The sequence below is a fragment of the Talpa occidentalis genome, unplaced genomic scaffold, assembly GCF_014898055.3.
Source record: "Talpa occidentalis isolate TD23 unplaced genomic scaffold, MPIMG_talOcc4v2.1 talOcc4.14, whole genome shotgun sequence".
Classification (NCBI taxonomy): domain Eukaryota; kingdom Metazoa; phylum Chordata; class Mammalia; order Eulipotyphla; family Talpidae; genus Talpa; species Talpa occidentalis.
In genome coordinates, this window is record NW_023601433.1 from 42441052 (window position 1) to 42465163 (window position 24112).

The 24112-nt window shown below is 37.3% G+C and overlaps 1 protein-coding gene across 5 annotated transcripts in view; it reads left to right on the forward strand.

The window, feature by feature from the left end:
* The window catches only part of ARID4B (AT-rich interaction domain 4B), a 134565-nt gene extending 111517 nt beyond the window's left edge, over positions 1-23048 (forward strand). For all 5 annotated transcript variants that reach the window (XM_037510397.2, XM_054694986.1, XM_037510395.1 and 2 more), the window contains 5 exons: positions 6856-8067; positions 11663-11776; positions 13976-14191; positions 15887-16033; positions 21281-23048. In XM_037510397.2, the coding sequence (XP_037366294.1) occupies positions 6856-8067; positions 11663-11776; positions 13976-14191; positions 15887-16033; positions 21281-21408 (1817 nt within the window). In that variant the 3' untranslated portion in view covers positions 21409-23048. The remainder of the gene's footprint in view (positions 1-6855; positions 8068-11662; positions 11777-13975; positions 14192-15886; positions 16034-21280) is intronic.
* Positions 23049-24112: the final 1064 nt, after the last annotated feature.

Here is a 24112-nt window from a genome sequence, read left to right on the forward strand (position 1 = left end):
AAAAATCTTTTTAAAAAAACAAACACGAGATACACACATATATGATTTTTTTTTCTCTTTTTTTTGAAGTTTTTATTTATTTTTTTATTATAAATTTTATTTTTATATTCCCCATACAATTGCGACCCCCTTATTTTCTAGATTCCTGCTATGAGTGAGACCATCCGGTATTTTTCTTTTTCTTTCTGGCTTATTTCGCTGAGCATGATCCCTTCCAGCGCCATCCATGTTGCTGCAAATTGCATGTGTTTATCTTTTTTGAATGCTGAGTTATATTCCATGGTGTATATGTACCACATCTTCTTGATCCAGTCATCTATTTTTGGGCATTTGGGTTGTTTCCAAAGCTTAGCTATTGTAAACAGTGCTGCTATAAACATAGGGGTGCAGGTGCTCTTTGGAATTGATGTTTCTGTGTCCTTTGGGTAAATACCTAGGAGTGGAATTGCTGGATCATATGGAAGCGCTATCTTTTTTTTTTTTTTTTTTTTTAAAGAGAAAGTAGGAAAATTTTTTTTTTTTTTTTAATTTTCTAGAGGCATGTCTTATTTATTTATTTATTATTTGTTTGTTTGTTTGTTATATACATGCACTGGGTACAGTCAGAAGCACGGGAGGGTGAGAGAATTCACCAGAGCCAGAGTGGGGAGCAGAGCAGGCAGAAGGACCAAAGTACACTGCTGAGGGGAGCAGCGGGAGGCAGGAGAGGTCTGCGCGCCATGTGGGACCCTCCTCCAGTGGCCGGGGAGCAGCCGGAACTGCTGCGCCACCGGGGAGGCCCTGGAAGCTCTATCTTTAGTAGGTTGAGGAATCTCCACACAGCTCTCCATAGTGGTTGGACCAGTTTGCACTCCCACCAACAGTGCAAGAGAGTTCCTTTTTCTCCACAACCTCACCAACATTTGTTGTTGCTAGTTTTTTTAATATGTGCCATGCTCACTGGTGTAAGATGGTATCTCATTGTAGTTTTGATTTGCATTTCCCTGATTACAAGTGATGTTGAACATTTTTTCATATGCCCGTTGGCCATTTGCATTTCCTCTTCAGAGAAGTTTCTTTTTAGCTCATCTGCCCATTTTCTGACTGGATTATTTTCTTTGTTGTTGTTGAATCTCATCAGCTCTTTGTAGATTTTTGTGATCAGTCCTTTATCATTAGTGTTGTGTGCAAAAATCTTCTCCCAGTCAGTGGGGTTTCTCTTTGTTTTTGTTATTGTCTCTTTTGCTGTGCAGAAGCTCTTTAATTTGATGTAGTCCCAGCTGTTTATCTTTGCCTTCACTATCACTGCTTTGGGTGATGTGTCTGTAAAGATGTCTTTGATGTGCATATCATGTAGTGTTTCGCCTATATTTCCTTCTATGTATTTTATGGTTTCAGGTTTTATGTCTAGTTCTTTAATCCATTTTGAGCTGGTTTTTGCGCATGGTGTTAGGTAGTAATCAAGATTCATTCTTTTGCATGTAGCAACCCAGTTTTCCCAGCACCATTTATTGAACAAACTTTCTTTACTCCAATGCATGTTCTTTGCTTCTTTGTCAAAGATTAGTTGACCATAAATCTGTAGGTTTATTTATGGATTTTCTATTCGGTTCCATTAGTCTGTGTGTCTGTTCTTGTTCCAATACCATGCAGTTTTGATGATTATGGCTTTGTAGTATAGTTTGACATCTGGGCGTGTGATGCCTCCATTCCCTTCCTTTTTTTTTTTTTCAGGAGAGCTTTAGCTATTCGGGGTTTTTGGTGATTCCATATGAATTTCATCAATAATTGTTCTATTTCTTTGAAGAATGACATTGAAATTTTTATTGGAATAGCATTAAATCTGTATATTGCTTTTGGTATGATGGCCATTTTAATAATGTTTATTCTTCCAATCCATGAGCAGGGGATGTCTTTCCATTTCTTTGTGTCTTCTTCTATTTCTTTTAACAGTGTTTTATAGTTTTATTTGTATAGGTCCTTTACCTCTTTTGTTAGATTTATTCCCAAGTATTTGATTTTTTTTGTTTCAATAATAAAAGGGATGGTTTTTTTTATTTCTTCCTCAGATTTATTGTTTGTGTATAGGAAGGCTACTGACTTTTGCGTGTTGATTTTGTATCCTGCCACTTTACTGAACTGATTGATGAGTTTGATTAGTTTTTCTGTGGAGTTTTTGGGGTTCTCTATGTATATTATCATATCATCTGCAAATAGTGATAGTTTGACTTCTTCTTTTCCTATTTGGATTCCTTGTATGTCTTTCTCTTATCTTATTGTTCTGTCTAGGACTTCCAGTATTATATTGAAAAGCAGTGGTGAGAGTGGACATCCTTGTCTTATTCCAGATCTTAATGGAAATGCTGTCAGCTTTTCACCATTGAGAATGATACTGGCTGGCTGGCTTGTCATATATGGCCTTTATGATGTTGAGTTATGTTCCTTGTATCCCAAGAATTTCAAGGGCCTTTATCATGAATGGGTGTTGCACTTTGTTTAAGGGTTTCTCGGCATCTATTGATATTATCATATGGTTTTTATATTTCTTTTTGTTGATGTGTTGGATAACGTTGATTGATTTTCGGATGATGAACCATCCTTGTGTCCCTGGAATGAATCCTACTTGGTTGTGATGAATTATCTTATGGATACATTGTTGGATTCTGATAGCTAAAATTTTATTGAGGATTTTTGCATCAGTATTCATTAACAAGATTGGCCTGTAGTTTTTTTTTTTGTGTGTTGTCCTTGTTCGGTTTTGATATTAGTGTAATGTTGGCTTCATTGAACGTGTTTGGTTTTATCCCCTCCTTCTCAATTTTTTAGAAGAGTTTGTGAAGGATAGGCACTAATTCGTTTCTGAACAATTGGTAGAATTCATTTGTAAATCCATCAGGCCCTGGGCTTTTGTTTTTGAGGAGGTTTTTGATTACCATTTCAATTTTGCTGCTTGTAATTGGTGTGTTTAGGTGTTCTATTTCTTTATCTAGCTTTGGGTGATTGTAGAGTTGTAGGAATTTGTCCATCTCCTCTAGATTGTTGAATTTGTTTTCATATAACTGTTCATAGTAGTTTCTGATTATTCTTTTGATTTCTGCTGTGTCCGTTATGATTTCTCCTCTTTCATTTGTGATCCTGTTTATTTGTGCTTTCTTCCTTTTTTCCTTTGTGAGCTTGGCTAGGGGTTTGTCTATTTTATTTATTTTTTTGAAGAACCAGCTCTTGGTTTCATTGATGTTTTGGATTGTTTTTTTAGTTTCGATTTCATTTATTTTTGCTTTGGTTTTTATTATTTCTTTTCTTCTACTGGTTTTGGGGTTTTTTTGTTGTTCTTTTTCTAGATCTTTGAGCTTCGAGATTTGGTTGTTTCTTTGAGTTCTTTCTTGTTTCTTAATGTGAGCCTCTATTGCTATATATTTTCCTCTTATTACTGCTTTTGCTCCATCCCATACATTTGGGAAATTGGTGTCCTCCTTGTCATTCAGTTCAAAGAATTTTTTAATTTCTTCTTTGATCTCCTCATTAGTCCAGTGGTCTTCCAGTAGTGTGGGTTTCAATCTCCATGAGGTAGGAGAGTTCCTTGCCTTCTTTTTATGGTTTATTTCTAGTTTGATGCTTTCATGGTCAGAAAAGATGGTTGGTATAATTTCAATCTTGATGTATCTGTTGATGTTTCTCTTGGGTCCCAGTGTGTGGTTGATCCTGGAGAATGATCCGTGTGCGCTTGAGAAAAATGTGCACTCAGATTTTTGGGGGTTTAGTGTTCTATAGATGTCTGTTAAGCCCAAGTGCTCTAGATCCTTATTTAGAGCTTTAGTGTCTTTACTTATTTTTTGTCTCGTTGATCTATCCATTGTTGATAGTGGTGTATTGAAGTCTCCCACTACATATGGGTTTTCTCTGATGTCTGTTTTCAAAGATGATAATAGTTGTCTGATATATTTTGGTGCTCCTTCGTTTGGTGAATATATGTTAATGAGTGTTATTTCTTCTTGAAGTATTGTCCCCTTGATCATAATGTAGTGACCGTTGGGGTCTCTTTTTATCTTTTTGAGTTTGAAATCTGTTTTATCTGATACATACAAGTATAGCTGTTCCTGCTTTCTTTTTTGGTCCATTTGCTTGTAGGATTGTTTTCCATCCTTTAACTTTGAGTCTGTTTTTATCTTTTGTATCTAAATGTGTTTCCTGGAGACAGCAAAAGGTTGGGTTTTGTTTCTTAATCCAGCCTGTGACTCTGTGTCTTTTTATTGAAGAGTTTAGTCCATTTACATTTAGAGTTAATATTGATATGTTAGCATCTGTATTTGCCATTGTGTTTGTCTTTCCTTTGATTTTATTTATTCTTTTAATAACTTTTTTTTTTTTTTTTTTTTTTTTTGGCCTTTCGTTGTTATTCATCCCTCTGAGATTCTGGCTTTAGGACTACTTGTAGTATTTCTTGGAGTGGGGGTTTAGTCATAATGAAATTCCAGAGTTTCTGTTTGTCTGGGAAGGTCCTTATTCTTTCTTCATAGAGGAAGGAGAGCTTTGCGGGATAGAGTATTCTTGGTTGGCATCTGTTTTCTTGGAGTCTGTTGACTATGTCCCTCCACTCTCTCCTTGCCCATAGTGTTTCTTCGGAGAAGTCTGATGTCAGTCTGATTGGTTTTCCTTTGAATGTTATCTGTTCCTTCCCTCTTGTCAGCTTCATTGTTTTTTCCTTGTCCTGGATTCTTGGGAGCTGTACTATTATGTGTCTTGCTGTATTTTTCCTTTTGTCATGAAAGTTTGGTGTTCTTCTTGCTTCTTGTATATCTATTTTCAGCTCTTTCTTCACATTTGGGAAGTTCTCTTCAATTATTTCCTTGAATATTTTCTCTGTTCCTACATCTCTCTCCTCTTCTTCTGGGATTCCTGTAACTCTTATATTTCCTTTCTTCATGGAGTCAGATAGTTCTCGAAGTCTTTCTTTGGTCTTTTTCCTTCGTACTTCTCTTTCCTTTTGTGTTTTGGTTCTTTTTATTTCTGTGTCTCCAAGAGTACTTACTCGTTCTTCCTTTTCATCTATTCTGCTTTCATTGCTTTTCCCAGAGTTCTTTAGTGCCTCCATTAATTCTTTGATCTCCTGTGTTTCTTTTGCTACCCTCTTTAGGGACTCAATTTCATTCTTCTGAGTGTTGTTTTCTTTAATGACTTCCATCAGTTTTTTTAATCATGGCAATTTTAAATTCTTTTTCTGGAAGGCTCAGAAGTTCTTCCAAGTCGCCGTAGTTGCAAGCTGGTGATTGTTTTTTTTTTTTTTTTTTTTGTGGTGTGTCTTTTTTTTTAGATGTTGCTACTTTGCTTGTAGTTTTTCTTTTCCCTGCTGCCTGTCTTCTAATTTGCCTTATGTGTTGGGACATTGTGCCGCTGGTACTGGCTGGCATCTTTTTGGTGTGTTCTTTCGGGAGTTTCAGAAATCCAAACGAGTCAAGAACTGTTATGCCAGAAGTCTAGTGAGGCAGTGGTACTTTGAGTATGTTAATGGTCACTGTCACAGAATCTCGCCTCCTTATGTGTTTAGTTACAAAGGTGCATCTTTAAGTCCCACAGACTTCCCTGGAGGTGGGGCAGTTGGATTGCACTCTGGGTTCCAAATCTCTGGATCTTCCTCTGGGCTCTGACTTCCTGCCAGGTGGGACCAGGCTTGTGGGGGCCTTTAGCTCACCTCTGACTGCGCAGCGAACCTTCTCCTTCTGGCTCCACGGGGAGCCTTCTGCCAAATTCAAGCAGTCTTTTTTGAAGAAGGGTCCCTGTTCTAAAATGGTGCTTTGGAGACAGGCACACTCTTCCGCGTGCCCGGTCTGCCCCAGCCATGGGTGCCCGCTCCCCCTCTGGGTTCGGACTGCTGGCCTGAAGGGGCCTGTCATGGGCAAACTTCCCAGCACACCTCTGGCTCCTCTGGGAGCCTTCTGCCGGTTTCAGGCAGTCTTTATTGAAGATAGATCCCTGTTCTAAAAAGGTGATGTGGGTACGCACTCCCCTGTGAGCCTGGTTTGCCCCGGCCTTGGGTGCTTGCTCCCCGTCTGGGCTTGGACTGCTGGCCAGAAGGGGCCTAGGGTGGGCGAACTTCCTAGCTCACCTCTGGCTCCTCCGGGAGCCTTCTGCCGGTTTTAAGCAGTCTTTATTGAAGAACGGTCCCAATTCTAAAATCTAATCTCAGTCTTCTACACTATGGATTGGGGCTCACTAGACTCAGAGCTGTTGTGGCATTGAGTAATATGAGCTGGGCAGCACATCTGAAAATGCCAGGTGTACAACTATTTTTCAGTAAGTGTTATGTTAACATCATATTAGAAGCTATTGTTTGTTATATTTAATTGTATTCACTTACTAAAATGAACATTTAAAAATAAATTCTGTAACTATGTTAAATAAGATTACAATTATTTGTTAATTTTGTTTATACCTTAAAACATTGTAGAAATCCGTTATTCACGAAATCATTGAATAATCATTACTACATTAAAAATGAAGGCTACGATTTTATAAGACTACTAAATAAGACTATAGGAACCTGGGACTACATCCTCACTCCACTATAAATTTATAGAATTTTTTATTAGCTTTATTGAGGTATAATTTACAGGCAATAAAATTCACAACTTTTATATTCACATGTTGAGTTTGTCAAAAGTATACAGTGGCATTACTATCACAGCCATGATGTAGAACATTTTCAGCATTGGGTCAGTGTCTTAACTCTCCAAAGTTTGGTTTCCTCATCTGTAAAATTGTGGACCTAAGCATCTTGGAGTCACTACAAACATCAGTCACTACAAACACTATAAAGTGTCAGATACAGAGAAGACAGTGTTCTTATGATACTCATTGTTGTTTCTTTCATTTTTCTAGCTTCTGAGAGTTCTGCTGAAGACAGTGAACCAGAGGATGAGACAGGTGCTCAAGACATAGACAATAATGGCAAAGAAGAAATTAAGATTGATCATTTGACCCACACCAGAAATGACCTTATTGCAAAAGAGGAACAGAATAGTTCATCTTTGCTAGAAGAAAACAGAGCCCATGCAGATTTGGTAATATCTAAAGCAGTGTCAAAATCTCCTGAAAGATTAAGAAAAGATATTGAAGGATTATCTGAAGATACTGATTATGAAGAAGATGAAGTCACAAAAAAGAGAAAGGATAGCAAGAAGGACATCACAGATAAATCTTCAAAACCACAGGTAAAACGTGGTAAAAGAAGGTATTGCAGTGCTGAGGAATGTCTAAAAACTGGATCACCTGGCAAAAAAGAAGAGAAGGCCAAGAACAAAGAATCGCTTTGCATAGAAAACAGTAGCAACAGCTCTTCAGATGAAGATGAAGAAGAAAAAGCAAAAGCAAAGGTGACACCAACTAAGAAATACAATGGGTTGGAGGAAAAAAGAAAATCTCTCCGGACAACTGGTTTTTATTCAGGATTTTCAGAAGTTGCAGAAAAAAGAATAAAACTTTTAAATAATTCTGATGAAAGACTTCAGAATAGCAGAGCTAAAGATCGAAAAGATGTCTGGTCAAGTATTCAGGGACAGTGGCCTAAAAAAACACTGAAGGAGCTTTTTTCAGATTCTGACACTGAGGCTGCAGCTTCTCCGCCTCATCCTGCCCCAGAAGAGGGCCCAACAGAGGGGTCACTGCAGACTGTTGCTGAGGAGGAGAGCTGCTCACCCAGCACTGAGCTAGAAACACCACCACCAGCCAGTGCCGAGAGCAAACCCGCTGATGAAAAACCAGTAGAGGCCAGTGATAAAAAAGCTGAATTTCCAAGTAGTGGCAGTAATTCAGTGCTAAATACCCCTCCTACTACACCTGAATCGCCTTCCTCAGTTACTGTAACAGAAGCCAGTAGGCAACATTCTTCTGTAACAATATCAGAACCACTGGCTCCAAACCAGGAAGAGGTTCGAAGTATCAAGAGTGAAACCGATAGCACAATAGAGGTGGATAGTGTTGCCGGGGAGCTCCAAGACCTCCAGTCTGAAGGGAACAGCTCACCAGCAGGCTTTGATGCAAGTGTGAGCTCCAGCAGTAGTAATCAGCCAGAACCAGAACATACTGAAAAAGGTGAGGCGCAAGAAGTATATGCTGCCTTATTTTAGTATTTCCCCTCATAGTTTCAGTGGTTTCAAGTATCTCTTGTTACAATGTGACATGATTAAGTGAAGTACTTGTGTGAACATGGTAAAAATGGAAATGTGAAAGGTAATTTGAATATTAAATAATGAAATGCATTTAAAAGCTTGAAAAGAATTTAATGTCCTTTTCCTGAGCTGCCCATGACATTTCACAATGGATCAGAACACATGCTAGACATTGCCCCCAGGCCCAAATCCAAATTTGTTTGAAAATTCATTATACACCAGTTGACTATATGGCATGACTCTATGGCATATATTTCTGTAACATTGTTTTTGCAATTGTAATGTGCAGTTTCTCACAAACATTTTGATTTGTTGACAGACCCCTCCACCCTTAACCAAATACTGTATGTAGGGGTTTGGAGCAACCAACTGTCCAGGCACTGCTTTCCTCAGACAACCGTGTCAAACTGATTTTCAAGCCTGACTAACTTGTGTGAGTTTGTAAAAGGATTTGATGCTTTCTTAGATGCATAGCTTCCAAATGGAAGGACCAGTGTATATGTTAACAACCTAGTAATACTTTTGATTTTCCGTGAAGTTGTTAAATTTAAGTGGAAATTCAAATTAGTACTTTCCAAAAGTTTAGTGCCTTTTGGTGGTGCCATGACCATCTTCTGTCACCTTTTTTCTTATAAACTCACTTTGCTCAAGTGTCTTTAAATTATTATGTGTTAGGCTGACACTTGACTTTGAAAACTACTTTTTCTTTGTAAAATTAGAGCATTAGGGTATATATTTTATATAGGGTATATATATTTATATATTCTGCTAGCATTAGTTTTTTAGCTAAGCTTAAAGAGTTTGATCTAAATCAGGTTAATTTTAAGATTTCTCACACAAATTTTTTTTCCTTTTCCAGCTTTGTCAAGATATAATTGACAGAGCATTGTCATACAAAATCTTGTCTTAAAACATTTCTTTTTAAAATAGGTATTGAATGAAAATATAGTTGCAGTTAAATCAGGATTTTTTTTTTTTTTCCGCATTCATGCATACAACTACTGTGATTATATTTCTGTGTCATACTCATGGAACTAAATTATCTAGGCATAAATAGAGTAATCTTCAAAACTAAAGATCACAGATAAGAGGCTTTCAGCAATGAAGTTTTAATAATTATACTTCGTAAGAGGTTTTATCTTTACATGTTCTTTTCTTAAAAATCATTTAAACTTTTTAATGAGATATGATAGCTTATCTTTTTTTTTAAAAGATTTTTTTTTTTAATAGAGGCATGTTTTTCTTTATTTGTTTGCTTGTTTGTTTTGTTTATACATGCACTGGGTACAGTCAGAAGCGCGGGAGGGTGAGAGAATTCACCAGAGCCAGAGCGAGGGGCAGAGCAGGCAGAAGGACCGAAGTACACTGCTGAGGGGAGCAGCGGGCGGCAGGAGAGGTCTGCGCGCCATGTGGGACCCTCCTCCGGTGGCCGGGGAGCAGCCGGGGATTGAACCGGCACCGCAGAGGCCGCGGGCAGCTTCGCAACCCAGCGCTCTACCGCTGCGCCACCGGGGAGGCCCTATGATAGCTTATCTTTTGATAAACTAAATCAACTTGGAAACTGTAACCAAATTGAGGGTAACAGAAACCATCTTGCTTTATCAAATCAAAACCTATAATTTAGAGCTTACCTCTGTTCAGAAATTAATTCTAAAGTGCAGGAGGGTGAGAGAATCCACCAGAGCCAGAGTGGGAAACAGTACAGGCAGACTGATGATACACTGCTGAGGGGAGCAGCAGGCGGCAGGAGAGATCTGCGCGCCATGTGGGACCCTTGCCAGCGGCCGGGGATTGAACTGGCACTGCAGAGGCTGCGGGCAGCCCCGCAACCCAGTACTCAATCGCTGCGCCACCGGGGAAGCCCCCAGAAATTAATTCTTAAACACATTTTAAATGACCTGATTTTAACAAATTTGAGTACTGATAATTGGAGAATTCACATTATATTAAGAGTTAAAAAACATAAGTTTCACAATTAGGTTTAGGATTTCCCTCCAGTTTAATTTACATTAGGCTTTTTATTTCTTGTAGCAAAATGCTTCAGAAATAAACTCTTGTGTTCAGTAATTTGGCAATTATTTTTAAGATTCTGTGCTTCATTACACTAACTGTCTAAATTACCTTCTTTATGTTTCATTCAAATTGTTAAATTAAAATGCATTATGAAGCGTTTTCAGTAAGATGTAATCCAGTAAAAAAGAAAGCTATCTAGGAAGTTGCATGTAAAACTGATAATAGCCTGTTCCATTTTTGACCTAAAAAAACAGGTCTTGTATATTCAAGGGTTGATTTTACCTTTGGTAGCAGAACTAAGAATTCACATTGTATCGAGTAAAAAAAAGTTTTACTATTTAAATTTAGTATTTTTTTTAAAGATTTATTTATTTACGCATACAAGAGCTGAGGTGTAGGCCAGAAGTGCAGAGGGTGGAGTGGGGTGAGAGACAAAGTGGGGAGTAGAACAGTCAGATTTACTGAAATACACTGCTGAGGGGAGCAGTGGGTGAGACACAGAGAGCTCTGCTGTGCCATGTGGGTTAACTTCCTGGTTGGGGATTGAACTTGTGCTGCAGTGGCTGCTGATACCTGCATAATGTCACCAGGGAGGCCCCTAGATTTAGTATTTTTGAAAGCAAGCATGGGCTTAGTTTTTATCATAATGTTAATTTATGTCATATCATTATAGTATATGACATTGGAACTGAGTAGAGGTAGGATTTTATATGATCTCTGGACAGAGAGCTGCTGTATGGAGGGACAATGTATATCATTGGAAAAATACAGAAATACAGTAGATATTGAGATCACATTAGTAATATAAGAAGATGCTTAGAGTTTGGAGTAGTGGTTATTATTTGGAGTAGTAATCAATGAAGCCTGGGCAGCAAGGAAGTGAAGATTCTAGTTCTTAAAGAAATGGTATATATTTACAATGTTTGGGATAACTTCCTCTCAAGAAGATGAAATATTCCTCAGAACACTATACTGGATTTGTAAATGTACATATGTTAACCAGTGCCCTGGAAACTAAGTTACTGTTGAAACAAATTGGTAAAATAACTGAATTACTACTAAAATTTATTCCATGTATATCATAATATTTAAAAATTATATTAATATCAGTGACATTGATATCAGTATTTTTACCTGTGATTTTACTATTTTAGTTTTATTCAATTTTAACAAATTCTAATTTTCATTTTTATAATATATCTGTTTTGAACTATTAGACTCATAAACTCCCAGCACTATATTGAGAGCTATTTTCCACTTGTATCTGATTTTTCAAAGAAGGATGTGCATATTTAAGTTACTTTTTTAAAAACCCTAGCTTTTATTAATGTGCAATAGTTAGTGACTATTTTAAAAAACTAATACTTTTTGTGATAATTTATAAATTTATAAATTTTGGAACATGTAGTTCTGAAATTGTCTATGCTTCTAAATTGTAGGATTCATTTATACTTAAGGGAAGTTTGATTTTATTTTGTGTTACTTAATTTTCTTTCCCATTATAGCCTGTACAGGTCAGAAAAGAGTGAAAGAAGTTCAGGGAGGAGGAAGTTCATCAAAAAAGCAGAAACGAAGCCATAAAGCAACAGTGGTAAACAACAAGAAAAAGGGAAAAGGCAGTAAGTGTGAAACCTCTGTAATGTTTTAAATAAAGTAATGGTGGATACATTTTTTTCCCATTAAGAAAAGAATATTCAGGACATGGGATAGTTCAGTATTTGTCTCTACCCTCAGAAAAGTCACACAGAAGTCCTCTGATCATAGGTAAATTCTAGGTTTAAGCAATTTGGTACTATTTAGTTGTGTTATTGATTGCTGATGAATGTTAGCAGTGTTACTGATTGCTGATGAATGATCAGGTACTCCTTTTTAAAATAATAGCCAAAATATAATATAAACATAGATATCTTTGTTAGTTTTATGTTCCAGAGTTCTTTCAACTTGCCATCACATGTATCATATATTATGAAATGCTTCAATTATATATTATTTTTATTGCAATGTAATTGATTGTAATAATGAAGGGCAAATAAACCTGGAAGAGTCAAGATAGCTTTATAGTTATAAATCCAAAGACTCCTGTCTTTATCTTTATTGTGTCCACTCTTTATCTTTAGTAACCCAAACTGTGTGCCCCAAGAGCAGCGATAAACCATACTTTGGTGTTAAGTATGCTCCAACTAAAGACTTAACTTTAGCAATGACTCTGCTTATTGATCTACAGGAATATAAATATTCTGTGTTTCTCCTGAGAGCTGCACATTTTATCTCTCTTTTGTAGACAAAGTGAGAAGCAGAAAATATGTAAAGAATTTTTTTTCAGGTGTCCCACACTGACCTCCTGCTGCTCTTCCAGGAGACTTCTGCCACCTCCACTGCCTGACCTTTGCTATCGGCCGGCTTGGCTGCACTTCAGTGCAGAAAAGGGTTATGCGGCCAGCTCCCCGAGGTTCTGCTGAGCCCTTATGACTTCCAGGCGGTGAATATGGCGTCCCTTGGGGCCCCGGGCGACTGTGCTCAGCAAGGCCATGAAAGCCAGGCTGAGGCAGACCACTGCATCAGAGTGGGGCCAAGCCTTGGGTGGCTTAGCTAGGAGTTGCCAGGGGTTCCAGAGCAGCAGAGGGGGGCATGGGAGGGGATTCATTTAAGATATGTGTTAAAGAGTGGTGGATTTTTTTTATTCCCAAACACCACAGTGGGAAGAGTTTATACTGCTCCTACCTGGAGTAATTTCCAGGCTTTGAGAGCTTAACTATACTTTTTTTTGGTAGCTATTATTCAATGAAGAGTCAGTAAACACATGCCAAATTGATCATCAATTATTTGAAGTAACTGATAGGATATTTAAATGTGTTTTTTTACACTATGTTGTTTTGGCTTCAAAACTCTATGATTTAAATGACATTTCCTAAGAGAGCTCATCTTCAATAAGTCAGTTAATATTCATATAATTTAGAGAAGTGGTTTATTCTCCCATTTTAATTTTTGAACTTTTGTCTTGGTAAATCAGAATGAGGAAGCCATTGTCTGAGAATTATTTAGTAAAGTGGTTTTACTCTCATGGAATTTAAAAGAATACTTTGTATCTAGAAAAAGGTAATTTATGGAAATATCAGTGCCATTGCCTAGTCACATGGTGAACTGTCAAGGTTACCCATTTCCATCCTGGGGTTTAATCTAAAGGCAAGTGTAACATAATTATTACATAGACTCTGACTATAAATTAATGAATATATTTACCAGGATAAAATGGATTTATTTTAGTCAGCAAGCTACAGTGTAGGAGTTACTTAAGAAATTCATTGTGTATATCAAAGCTTAGAATTTATTTCCAAAAAATTTTTTTATTGAACAAGATGATTTATGTATCATTCTCTCTGTTTCCAAAGGAGTAGAAAATGTTACATGTACAACTGTATACAATCTAACCTACTAAAATTAAGAAGTTTCTATAATAAGTCATTTTAAAAAATGCTGTATTCTATTTGAGATATATTTATATGTGAACATAATAGAGTAAAAAGCCTTTCAAATAATTACTGTTTATTTGACAGTTTATCAAGTTAGTTTGGTATTTTTTTTTTAATATTATTGGTAATTCAGGTAAGAACACTTTTTGTTTTTATTTTCCTTAGCTGAGATGCTACTATGTATTTGTATGTGATGATTTTCCAAGTTTCTAGACAGGGCCTATAAAACAAATTGTTTACTCTAATAATAATTTCAAATGGTTATTTTTAAATTGTCTGCTAAAATCTGTGACAAATTCTTCGTTACTTTTCTGTTTACTTACGCTTTTCTTTTTTTCTTTCTTTCAGCAAACAGTAGTGATAGTGAAGAACTTTCTGCTGGTGAAAGTGTAACTAAGACTCAGCCAGTCAAATCAGTTTCCACTGGTATGAAATCTCATAATACCAAATCTCCTGCAAGGACACAGTCTCCAGGAAAATGTGGAAAGAATGGTGACAAGGATCCTGATCTCAAGGAACCCAGTAACCGATTACCCAAAGTTTACAAATGGAGTTTTCAGATGTGTAAGTGGCATATTAAATCAACAGTTTAGCTGTAAAATCTAGTAACTTTTGATGCTGGTAATGTCAGAGGAACAGTAAAAATGAACCTCTGAGTGAGTGGATGCTGCTCATAACCAACTTGATTGTAGAAGGTGCTTTCCGGATAACACTCTCTGGCATCCTAAGCGGGGAGCTAATGGGAAATAGCAGTGGAGATAGTGCTTTTGGCACTTAATCTGCTGGGGCTTTGGACAGTTAGACCACTGGAGCTTTAGCAGTTAAACAACTGGTGCCTGGACATTAAACCATGGTGAGGAGGGATGTCTGTGTAGATTCTTGCCCCCAGCTTGCCCTATGAGGATTAAGCTTGGACCTTGGTCTTTCTGCAGCAGACACTATTTGGGGTAGGACAGGTAACATTTGGCTACATGCCAGCCTGTCAGTTTTCTCTTCTTCTTACTCCTTATGCAAATAAATCCTGTTGTTGTTTCTTTCTGTGTATCTGCTTTTGAGTCATAACCACGCAGGTGAGGACCCACCAGTTAGGTCAGCCTCACTTACCCCATGTTTGCTTCATTTCAGTAACCAAAAAGAGGCTATAACCAAATTTACAAGGCATACAGTAGTTCCCTCTTATTTGAGGTTTTCCTTTGCACAGCTTCAGTTACTTGTGGTCAACCACAATCTGAAAATGTTACATACAGTAAGATGCTTTGAGAGAGACCACAGTCACATAACTTTTATTAGAGTATACAATTATACTGGTCCTATTTTATTTTTGTTACTATCTTATTAATTTATAAATTAAAATTTATAGTAGGAATGTATGTATATGGAAAAACATAGTATGTATAGGACTCACTTACTATTCATGGTGTCAGATATCATTAGGGAGTAATCTTAGACTATATCCCCTGAAGGTAAGAGGGAACTAGTAATAATAACCAGTTACCGTGTAAAGACCTTTTTGATCTTGATTTGGATAAACATATTACTGAAAGGAAAATTTTAAGGCAAGTGAGGCAAATACCAACATATACTAGATTATTTTGCATAAGCTGTCAGAAATTTGCTTTAAAATAATCTGATGTTATAGGTAGGGAGTGAATAAGGTATATAAATAAGACAAGAATTGCCATAAATTGCTGTACTGAAATTGAATTATGGATATATGGAACTGCATTTTACTGCATATATATATGAGAACTCTTCATAAAAAATTTTTTTTGAAGAAAAGATTATCCCAGACTCACACAGGGAAATATTGTTAAGAGATTGAAATTACTTGAGAGGTTTTCAAAATCTTCATGAAAGTTATTCATAAAAGTTACACATAGTCAAAAAAAATCAAAAAAAGAACAAAATGAGGATGAAAGAGAAAAATTTGTCCACAGTCATAACATTCAAAAATATGTACAATTTTAACATTTTATTGTCTTTTCAGTCTAATTTCTAAGTATAATTTTTAATGTACTCTTGTGATACTGCTATAAATGAATGTGGAATTTTTAACTTACATGTTTAAGTCCTAAGGTCTTTAATTCTATACATTCATTCATATTAAAAAGTATTGTGCTCGTATTATGTGCTAGACATTATTCTAGTCTAGAAAAAGAAACATGCTTACAAGTTTTATTTTTGGTTTTATCTTGACCTTTTTCTACAACCACAAATTTTGTTCAGAAATAAATGTTAATGAAAATTTTAAATTCACAGCGGACCTGGAAAATATGACAAGTGCTGAACGCATCACAATTCTTCAAGAAAAACTACAAGAAATCAGAAAACATTATCTGTCATTAAAATCTGAAGTAGCTTCCATTGATCGGAGAAGAAAGCGTTTAAAGAAGAAAGAGAGAGAAAGTAAGTGTTTTTACCTTTTTTTATACTTAAACATACAGCAGTTTATGACTTTGCAGTTGGACTCGAATGAGTTTATGTCTGTGTATCTTCATGCAAGTTCTTCAATCCCTCTACCTTATTTTCATTATCTACAAAATGGAAAAATTAAAGAACAAAATGATCTCAAATTATAATGTTTACTTTCACGGAGCTTGTAGACTGTTTAAAAAAATAACAACAAAAATAAAATTTCAGGTAGTGAAAAGCACTGTAAAGAGAATAGATCTATGTTAAGGCAATGATTAGATAGGATTGCAAATGGTCTGGACATTATCATTGAGACCTTAACAACCAGAGGAAGTGAGAGAAGTTAACATCTGAGGGGAAAGGGTTGTCTTAGTCTGCCAGAGCTTCCCTAACAGAGTGAATGACTTAAACAACAGAAATTATTTTCTTATGTTTCTAGAGACTACAAGTCCAGATCACATAGATGGTGGCAGATTTAGTTTCTCGTGAGGTCTCTCTCCTTGACTCATAGGTTGCCACATTCTCATAGTATCCTCATATAGAATCACTGGTGTTTCTTACTCTTATAAGGACACTGGTCCTGTTGGCTGAGGGATCCCCACATCCCCTTATGACTTCATTTAACCTTAATTACCTCCCTGAAGGCCCTATTACCAAATACTATCTTATTAGAAGTTAGGTTTCAACATAAAGTTTTGGGGAGATACTTTGTTTGTGAAGGGGTCTTTACAGTAGAAAAGTAAGTATTCCCTGAGATAAATAAAGTCTCTCAGATTTGAAATCATTGACATTTTGGGCTGGACATTTGCTGTGGAGGGCTGTCCTGTATACTATAGGATGTTTAGCATCTCTAATCACTGGATGCCAACAGCACCCCTCAGTTGTAGCAACCAAAAGTATCTCCAGACATTGCCAGATATGCTCTCGGAAACAAAATCACAACAAATTGAGAACAACTGCTCTAAGGTGGGAATATCCTTGGTGCCTTTCCCGAGCAGAAAGAAAATCGTCATGGTGAGAAACTGATAGAAATATCAGCTAAGTAAACAAAAACCAAATTATTTGGGACCTTCTAGACCAAGATGAGAGTTTAGATTTCATTCTAAGTGATATAGACAACTTTTTGAATGTTATAAACTGGAAAATGACAATCTATTTATAGATTTTTTTTTTTTAAACCACTCTACCTTGTGGAAAGTAGACTCTAGAGGAACAGTGGTAGAAACACTGTTGATTAGGGATCCCATTGCTATAGTTTAGTAGATGATAGTGATTTGGAATTGGATCTATTCAGGAAAGAGGAAGAGAAATTACTGTTGAGTTAGCAGTACTTACTAATGGATTAGATATGGTAGCTAAAGAGCAGAATTAAGGATGCCTACAGGGTTTTTGGCTGGAACAATTGGATACTTGGTGCCAGTTTTAGAAATGAGGAAGACCTAGAGAAATAAAATAGTAGCTCGGAGCATATGGTACTTTTTGAAATTTCTATTACACATGCAAGTGGGGATTATCAGGTAGACAGGATGTGTAAATTTGTAATTCGGGGGACATGTCAGGACTAGAGATATATACAGTTTTTAAATATTTGGCATATCTGTAGTTACAGCGGTTTTTTAAGCCCCAGTACTTGAGTGAATTACCTAGGAAAGAAATGTGAATAAGCGGGGAGGTGGGGGAAGGAAAGCAGGGGCAAGCCAACTTTTAGAGGTAGGTCTGAAAAAGGAAAAACAGAAACCGCAAGACCTCAGAAAATTTGAAGAAAACAGGAAAGTCTGGCCAAGAAAAGAGTTTGAGGAGGAGGAAAATAGTCAGCCATGCCCAATACTCTTGAAAGGCAAGGAAGTGGTCAGTAGCTTGACAATCTTAGAATCATTGATGACCTTTACAAAGGCATTTTCAGTGAGTTGTGGAGGTAGAAGCTGGGTGGAAAGAGTAAGAGTAGGTGGTAAGAAAGTAGATAAAGTGATCGATCCATTTTGCTGTGAAGGAGAATAAAGAAAAGGGATAATAAGGATGGGGGAAGGGAGATAGCGTCTTTATAAGCTTATGATTTTGCCTCCCTGACCCTCTTCTTTTTCCACAATTATCATTCTCTGATGAACTTTCATTTTTATATTCTTTACCTTTTTCTTCAGATGAATTTTCCTTCTTCCCTTTACTGCTATCTTCGTTCCTTTCTCTCTCCACTTCTGTCTAGGCTTTTTAATTTGTGGGATAGGTGAGTCTATCTGGGTTATGGAGTACTCGAAAAGAAATTAATTGTTAATGATGGCACGGCAGACCTCTCCAGTCTTGCCCACTGCTCCCTTCAGCAGTGTATTTCAGTCAGTCTGCCTGTTCTGTTCCCCACTCTGTCTCTGGTGAATCCTCCCACCCTCCCGCACATCTGGCCTGTACCCCGGTTCTTGTATAAATAAATAAATCTTTAAAAAAACAAAAGAAAAAGAAATTGTTAGTGTACATAAAATGTATGCAGAAGGATCCTATCAAAGGAAACAAGATCAAGAGTTTGTGTTTGATCTCACATAACCATTTAAAAATTTTTAAAAATCATTATAATAAGCACACTGTTATTTGAATAGTTGTGCTAGAGCTCCTCACACCTGAGTAATCTAAGACTTTTTTTTAAAGATTTATTTAATTTATTTATCCGTATAAGAACTCAGGTCTAGGCTAGAGGTACAGGGCGGGGCGGCGGGGGTTAGAGGTGAGAGGATTCACCAGAGACAGAGTAGGGAGCAGAACAAGCAGATCTACTGAAATACTCTGCTGAAGGGAGCAGTGGGTCTACGGCCATACCACCCTGAACGCGCCCGATCTCGTCTGAAGGGAGCAGTGGGCAAGACTGGAGAGGTCTGCTGCGTCATGTGGGTTGGTTCCCTGGTCTGGGATCCAATTCATGCTGCAGTGACTGGAGATAGCTTGATAGCGCTGAGAATTTAACCCTTGAGCCACCAGCAAGGCCCACCTAGACCTTTTTATAAACGTTTTCTATATAATAAGACATCTGTCCTGAAATAGTTCCTTTAAAATGGTTTGTAAGTGTGGTCAACACAAATTCTCTATAGTGAGTGAGTCTGATGCTTTGTCTGGGGAGTTAGCATTAAAAGCCAGTTCCTAAATATTATTAAAATATCCGTGGAAAAGTATCCTGGTTACCAAAGAAATGCAAATCAAATTAGGTACTTTTACTAGCAAAAATGTTCATAGTTGAAACCAGTGATAGAAAATAAAGTGAAATTCTTATCTTCAGACCTCCCTGGTGGCGCAAGGGGTTAAGCACCACACTATGAAGCAATCCAAAGCCTCTGCATTTCAATCCCCCTTCAATCCCAGGCCAGCCAGGGAACAACCCGCATGGTGAAACAGACCTCTCCTGTCTCGCTCATTGCTCCCTTCAGCAGTGTGTTTCAGTCAGTCTGCCTGTTCTGTTACCCACTCTGTCTCTGGTGAATCCTCTCATCCCCCCCCCCCCCCCCGTCTCTGGCCTGTACCACAGCTCTTGTATGCATAAAAAAATCTTTAAAAAAAAATTCCTATCTTCATGCATTGCTGAATACATTGGTTTTTTTTTTTTTTTTTTTTTTTTTTTTTTATTTATTTATTTATTTATACTGTACCCAGTTACAGTCAGAAAGCATGGGAGGGTGAGAGAATTCACCAGAGCCAGAGCGGGGAACAGAACAGGCAGACCGATGAAGTACACTGCTGAGGGGAGCAGCGGGCACGGCAAGAGAGATCTGTCACGACATGTGGGACCCTCACCAGCAGCCAGGGAATGAACCTGTGCTGCAGAGGCTGCGGGCAGCTTCGCAGCCCAGCGCTCAACCACTGCGCCACTAGGGGAGGCCCTGAATACATTGGTTTTGAAACAATTTGCCTTTGTTTGAAGAACAGTCTAATTCTGATTCTGAGAATAGATCACAAGGAAAAATATGTAATCACAAACTTGTTATGGTAACACTTAGAGTAGCAAGGAATCATTGAATTGTATTATCAAGTAACATTTTGCATTTATGAAAAGTAAGAAAACATTTAATCTTAAAATGCTCAAATATCAGTTAGATTATTGTTGGTAACAACAACAGTCCAGGAATTAAATTCGTTACAATTCATAAATACAGTGGACTACTATTCAACTTTAAAAAGAAAAAGAGATAGGGCCTCCCCGGTGGCGCAGCGGTTGAGCGCTGGGTTGCGAAGCTGCCTGCAGCCTCTGCAGCGCTGGTTCTATCCCCGGCTGCTCCCTGGCCACCGGAGGAGGGTCCCACATGGCTCGCAGACCTCTCCTGCCGCCCACTGCTCCCCTCAGCAGTGTACTTCGGTCCTCCTGCCTGCTCTGCTCCCCGCTCTAGCTCTGGTGAATTCTCTTACCCTCCCGCGCTTCTGACTGTACCCAGTGCTTGTATGTATAAATAAATAAATAAATCTTTAAAAAAAAAAAAAAAAAAAGAAAAAGAGATAGCTCCTATATATGTATTGATATGGAACAGTTTCCTAAGATAGATTCTTAAAAAATCAAGAGACACTATATACCATGCTTCCATGTGTTTTAAAAGCAGGAGTTATAGGGCCTCCCAGGTGACACCGGGGTTAAAGTCTCAGCACTGTCAAGCTATCTCCAGCCACTGCAGCATGAATTCTATCCCCAGCCAGGGAGCTAACTCACATGGCACAGCAGACCGTCCTGTTTCTGCCCACTGCTCTCAGACTCAGCTGTGTATTTCAGTAGATCTGCTTATTCTGCACCCCACTCTGTCTCTGGTGCACCCTCTCACCCCCCACACCTCTGGCCTATACCCCAGTTCTTGTATGCATAAATAAATAAAAAATAATAAATTACTAAGAAACTCCAAACATAGGGGGGATTTTCAGGTAGATTATAGGTTTTTCCTGTTGGATTCAATGCTCTATTACTACTAATACTATTATTATCATCATCATCCCAGATCTTCATAGACTAGGCACATAAGTTTTTTCCTCTTTGATGCATGCAGGAGCATTCGCCGATCTGTCCTTTTTTGTTACTTGCATAGTTTTGCACTGTCTAGTTACTTGAGATATATTAGGTTTTACTGAATATACATTGTGCTATTGTGAAAATTGACTACCTTTGTTGTAAGCTAAATGATTTTGGAGAATATAGCAGAATTTTGGCATTGAGAATTAGTGTTTTGTGTCTTTTTGTTGTGTGTTTTTTTATATTAAGCTGTTAGTTTGGTTTCCCCTTTTCCTTAGGTGCTGCTACGTCTTCATCCTCTTCTTCACCTTCATCCAGTTCCATAACAGCTGCTGTTATGTTAACTTTAGCTGAACCTTCGATGTCCAGCGCATCACAAAATGGAATGTCAGTTGAGTGCAGGTGACAGCAGGACTTGCTAAAGCACTTTGCACTTAATGGCTGTTGATGGCCACGTCTTTTTTTATACTGCACAGTGGCACAAAAAAAAAAATCAGACAAGCACTATTTTATATTTAAAAATTGTTTCTTGACAAGCTGACTTGGCACTTAAGTGCACTTTTTTTTAATGAAGAAAAAGTACAATGAACTGCTTTTCCTCAAGCAATAATTGTTTCCAACTTGTCTGGGAATTGTGTGTCTGGTAACTTGAAGGCCTTCCACTGTGGCAAATGGAGGCTTTTCACTGCCTGTAGAGACAATACAGTAAGCATAGTTATTGGGTGGGCCAGAACATGTTAAGATAACTTACTGTATATGTATTCCCTTGTATTTTGTTAAAAGCTGGAACATTTGATATTTTTCCATTTATTTATGAAAAAATATGAACCTATTTTCATTTGTACAAGCTAATTGTTTTTTAAAGCAAGTCACCTTAGGGTGGCTTTAATTGTATAAGTCAAGCACATGTAACAAATTCAAAACCTGCAGTTAACAGGATATTAGATTATCAATCCTGGTAACCAAATATTAAAGATTCTCTTTAAAAAAAGACTGAACATGTTTACAGGTTTGAATTAGGCTAACAGGTCTTGCAGTGGCTTTTCATGCCCCTTCAAATTGGAAAGGAACTACTGTACTTTGCCATTTTTCTATAAATCAGTATTTTTTTTTAATTTTGATATAATACATTGTGTGAAAAAAGAAAATGGCTAATAAACTGTATTAAATCTTAAACAATGTATAAATATTGTACTTAGCCAGTTCAAAGTGTATATTTATTCATAATGAATTATAACAGTTATATTTTTGTGTTTTCTTGTAAATGTTTCTTTTTCCTTAACTACAGATAATTCATTTGTATTGCTTATTTTATTATGAGCTACAACAAGAGGATTTCAGGAACAAGTAAACTGTATTACTATGGTTCAAAGTTGTTGATAGGAACTGTCTCAAAAGGATGGTTATTTTAAATATAAATAGCTAATTGGGGTGGTAGGACTATACAATTAAATGCCTTGTATAAAATCCAAAATGAACGCAAAATTGTTTTCACTTGTATTGACTTTATGTTGTATGATTCCAATCTCTGTTCTGTTTGGCACTTGTATTTAATTCTACACCTTTGTAAGACATTTGTATATTGCGGATGTGTTCATTCAAGCTATTTAATACCTGGCACTGTTAATACACAGTACTTTACTGTACAGACTGTTTTACTGTTTTAATTGTAGTTCTGTGTACTTTTTTTGGATGGGGCTAGCATGTTTTATTTGTTTTCTGGCAATACGACATGTGAGAATTTCAAAGCGTTTTGTTGTAGATGCTAACGTGTCAGAATCCTTTACATTCAACTTTTCTAAGAAAAACATTTTCAGTCTTGTAGTGTGTGCTTACAGTAACTGATTTTGTTGAAAATGGTTTCAAGTTATTAAAATTTGTACAGGACTGTAAAGATTTGTTGACAGCAAAACGTTGAAGAAAAAGCTTATAGAATAAAAGCTATAAAGTATATATTAGGATCTGCAAACAATGAAGAATTATGTAATATATTGTACAAATGTAAGCAAAGGCTCTGAAATAAAATGCCATAGTTTGTGAATCCTTGATTCTGTTTCTAAAAGATTAAGTAATTTTAGTTCATTTCTGTATGTGACTGGAACATATATCTCCAGCATGTATTTATCACAAGGGGTTAACTGACATACAAAAAAGGGAATATTCTGCCTCTTAAAACTAAAACTGCATTAACCATTTATAGGATTTATTAGGCATTCCTATATCTTTGCATACATTATTTTGCTTGAGTGTGAACATATGAATACTTATGACTTGGATTTTGTCTAAAGAAGAAAAAGTTAAAACTTTTTCTTTAACACTTGAAACCATTACATTACCAGCAGCTTTGCTTTTTTTGTCTTTTAATTAGACTTTTGTGGATCTCATATTTTCACTCTACCCCATTACACATTGGAATCACCTGGGCATTGTTAAAGCAGTTCTCAGGCCCCACCCTCAAAGAGTTATTTTTAATTGGTCTGAGATGTTGATCTTTTTTGAAAGGTGTCCAGTGACTTCAGTATGCATCTGGGTTGGGAACCAATGCTTTGTACTGCAAACCCATTCAACTCAATAATTAGGGTTTTTTGGTCCCAATTTAGTGAATTTTCCACTAAAAGAAAATCCTTTGTTTAAAATAAAAAGAAATCTTTAAGGCCTAAAGCTCAAATGTGTATTTTTGAAGCACCTGTGGGATCACCCTTTATTTTCATAGAAATTAGTTTTAAGGGATGAATTTTTAAATCTATAGAACATTGCTTTCCAAATGGAGATCTTAGAATAATGGTCCTTGGACCTCCCCGGTGGCGCAGTGGTTGAGCGCTGGGTTGCGAAGCTGCCCGCGGCCTCTGCGGCGCTGGTTTGATTCCCGGCTGCTCCCCGGCCACCGGAGGAGGGTCCCACATGGCGCGCAGACCTCTCCTGCCGCCCGCTGCTCCCCTCAGCAGTGTACTTCGGTCCTTCTGCCTGCTCTGCTCCCCGCTCTGGCTCTGGTGGATTCTCTCACCCTCCCGCGCTTCTGACTGTACCCAGTGCATGTATAGAGACAAACAAACAAACAGATAAATAAATAAATAAATAAAAGAATAATGGTCCCTGGAAATGCTCTGAGA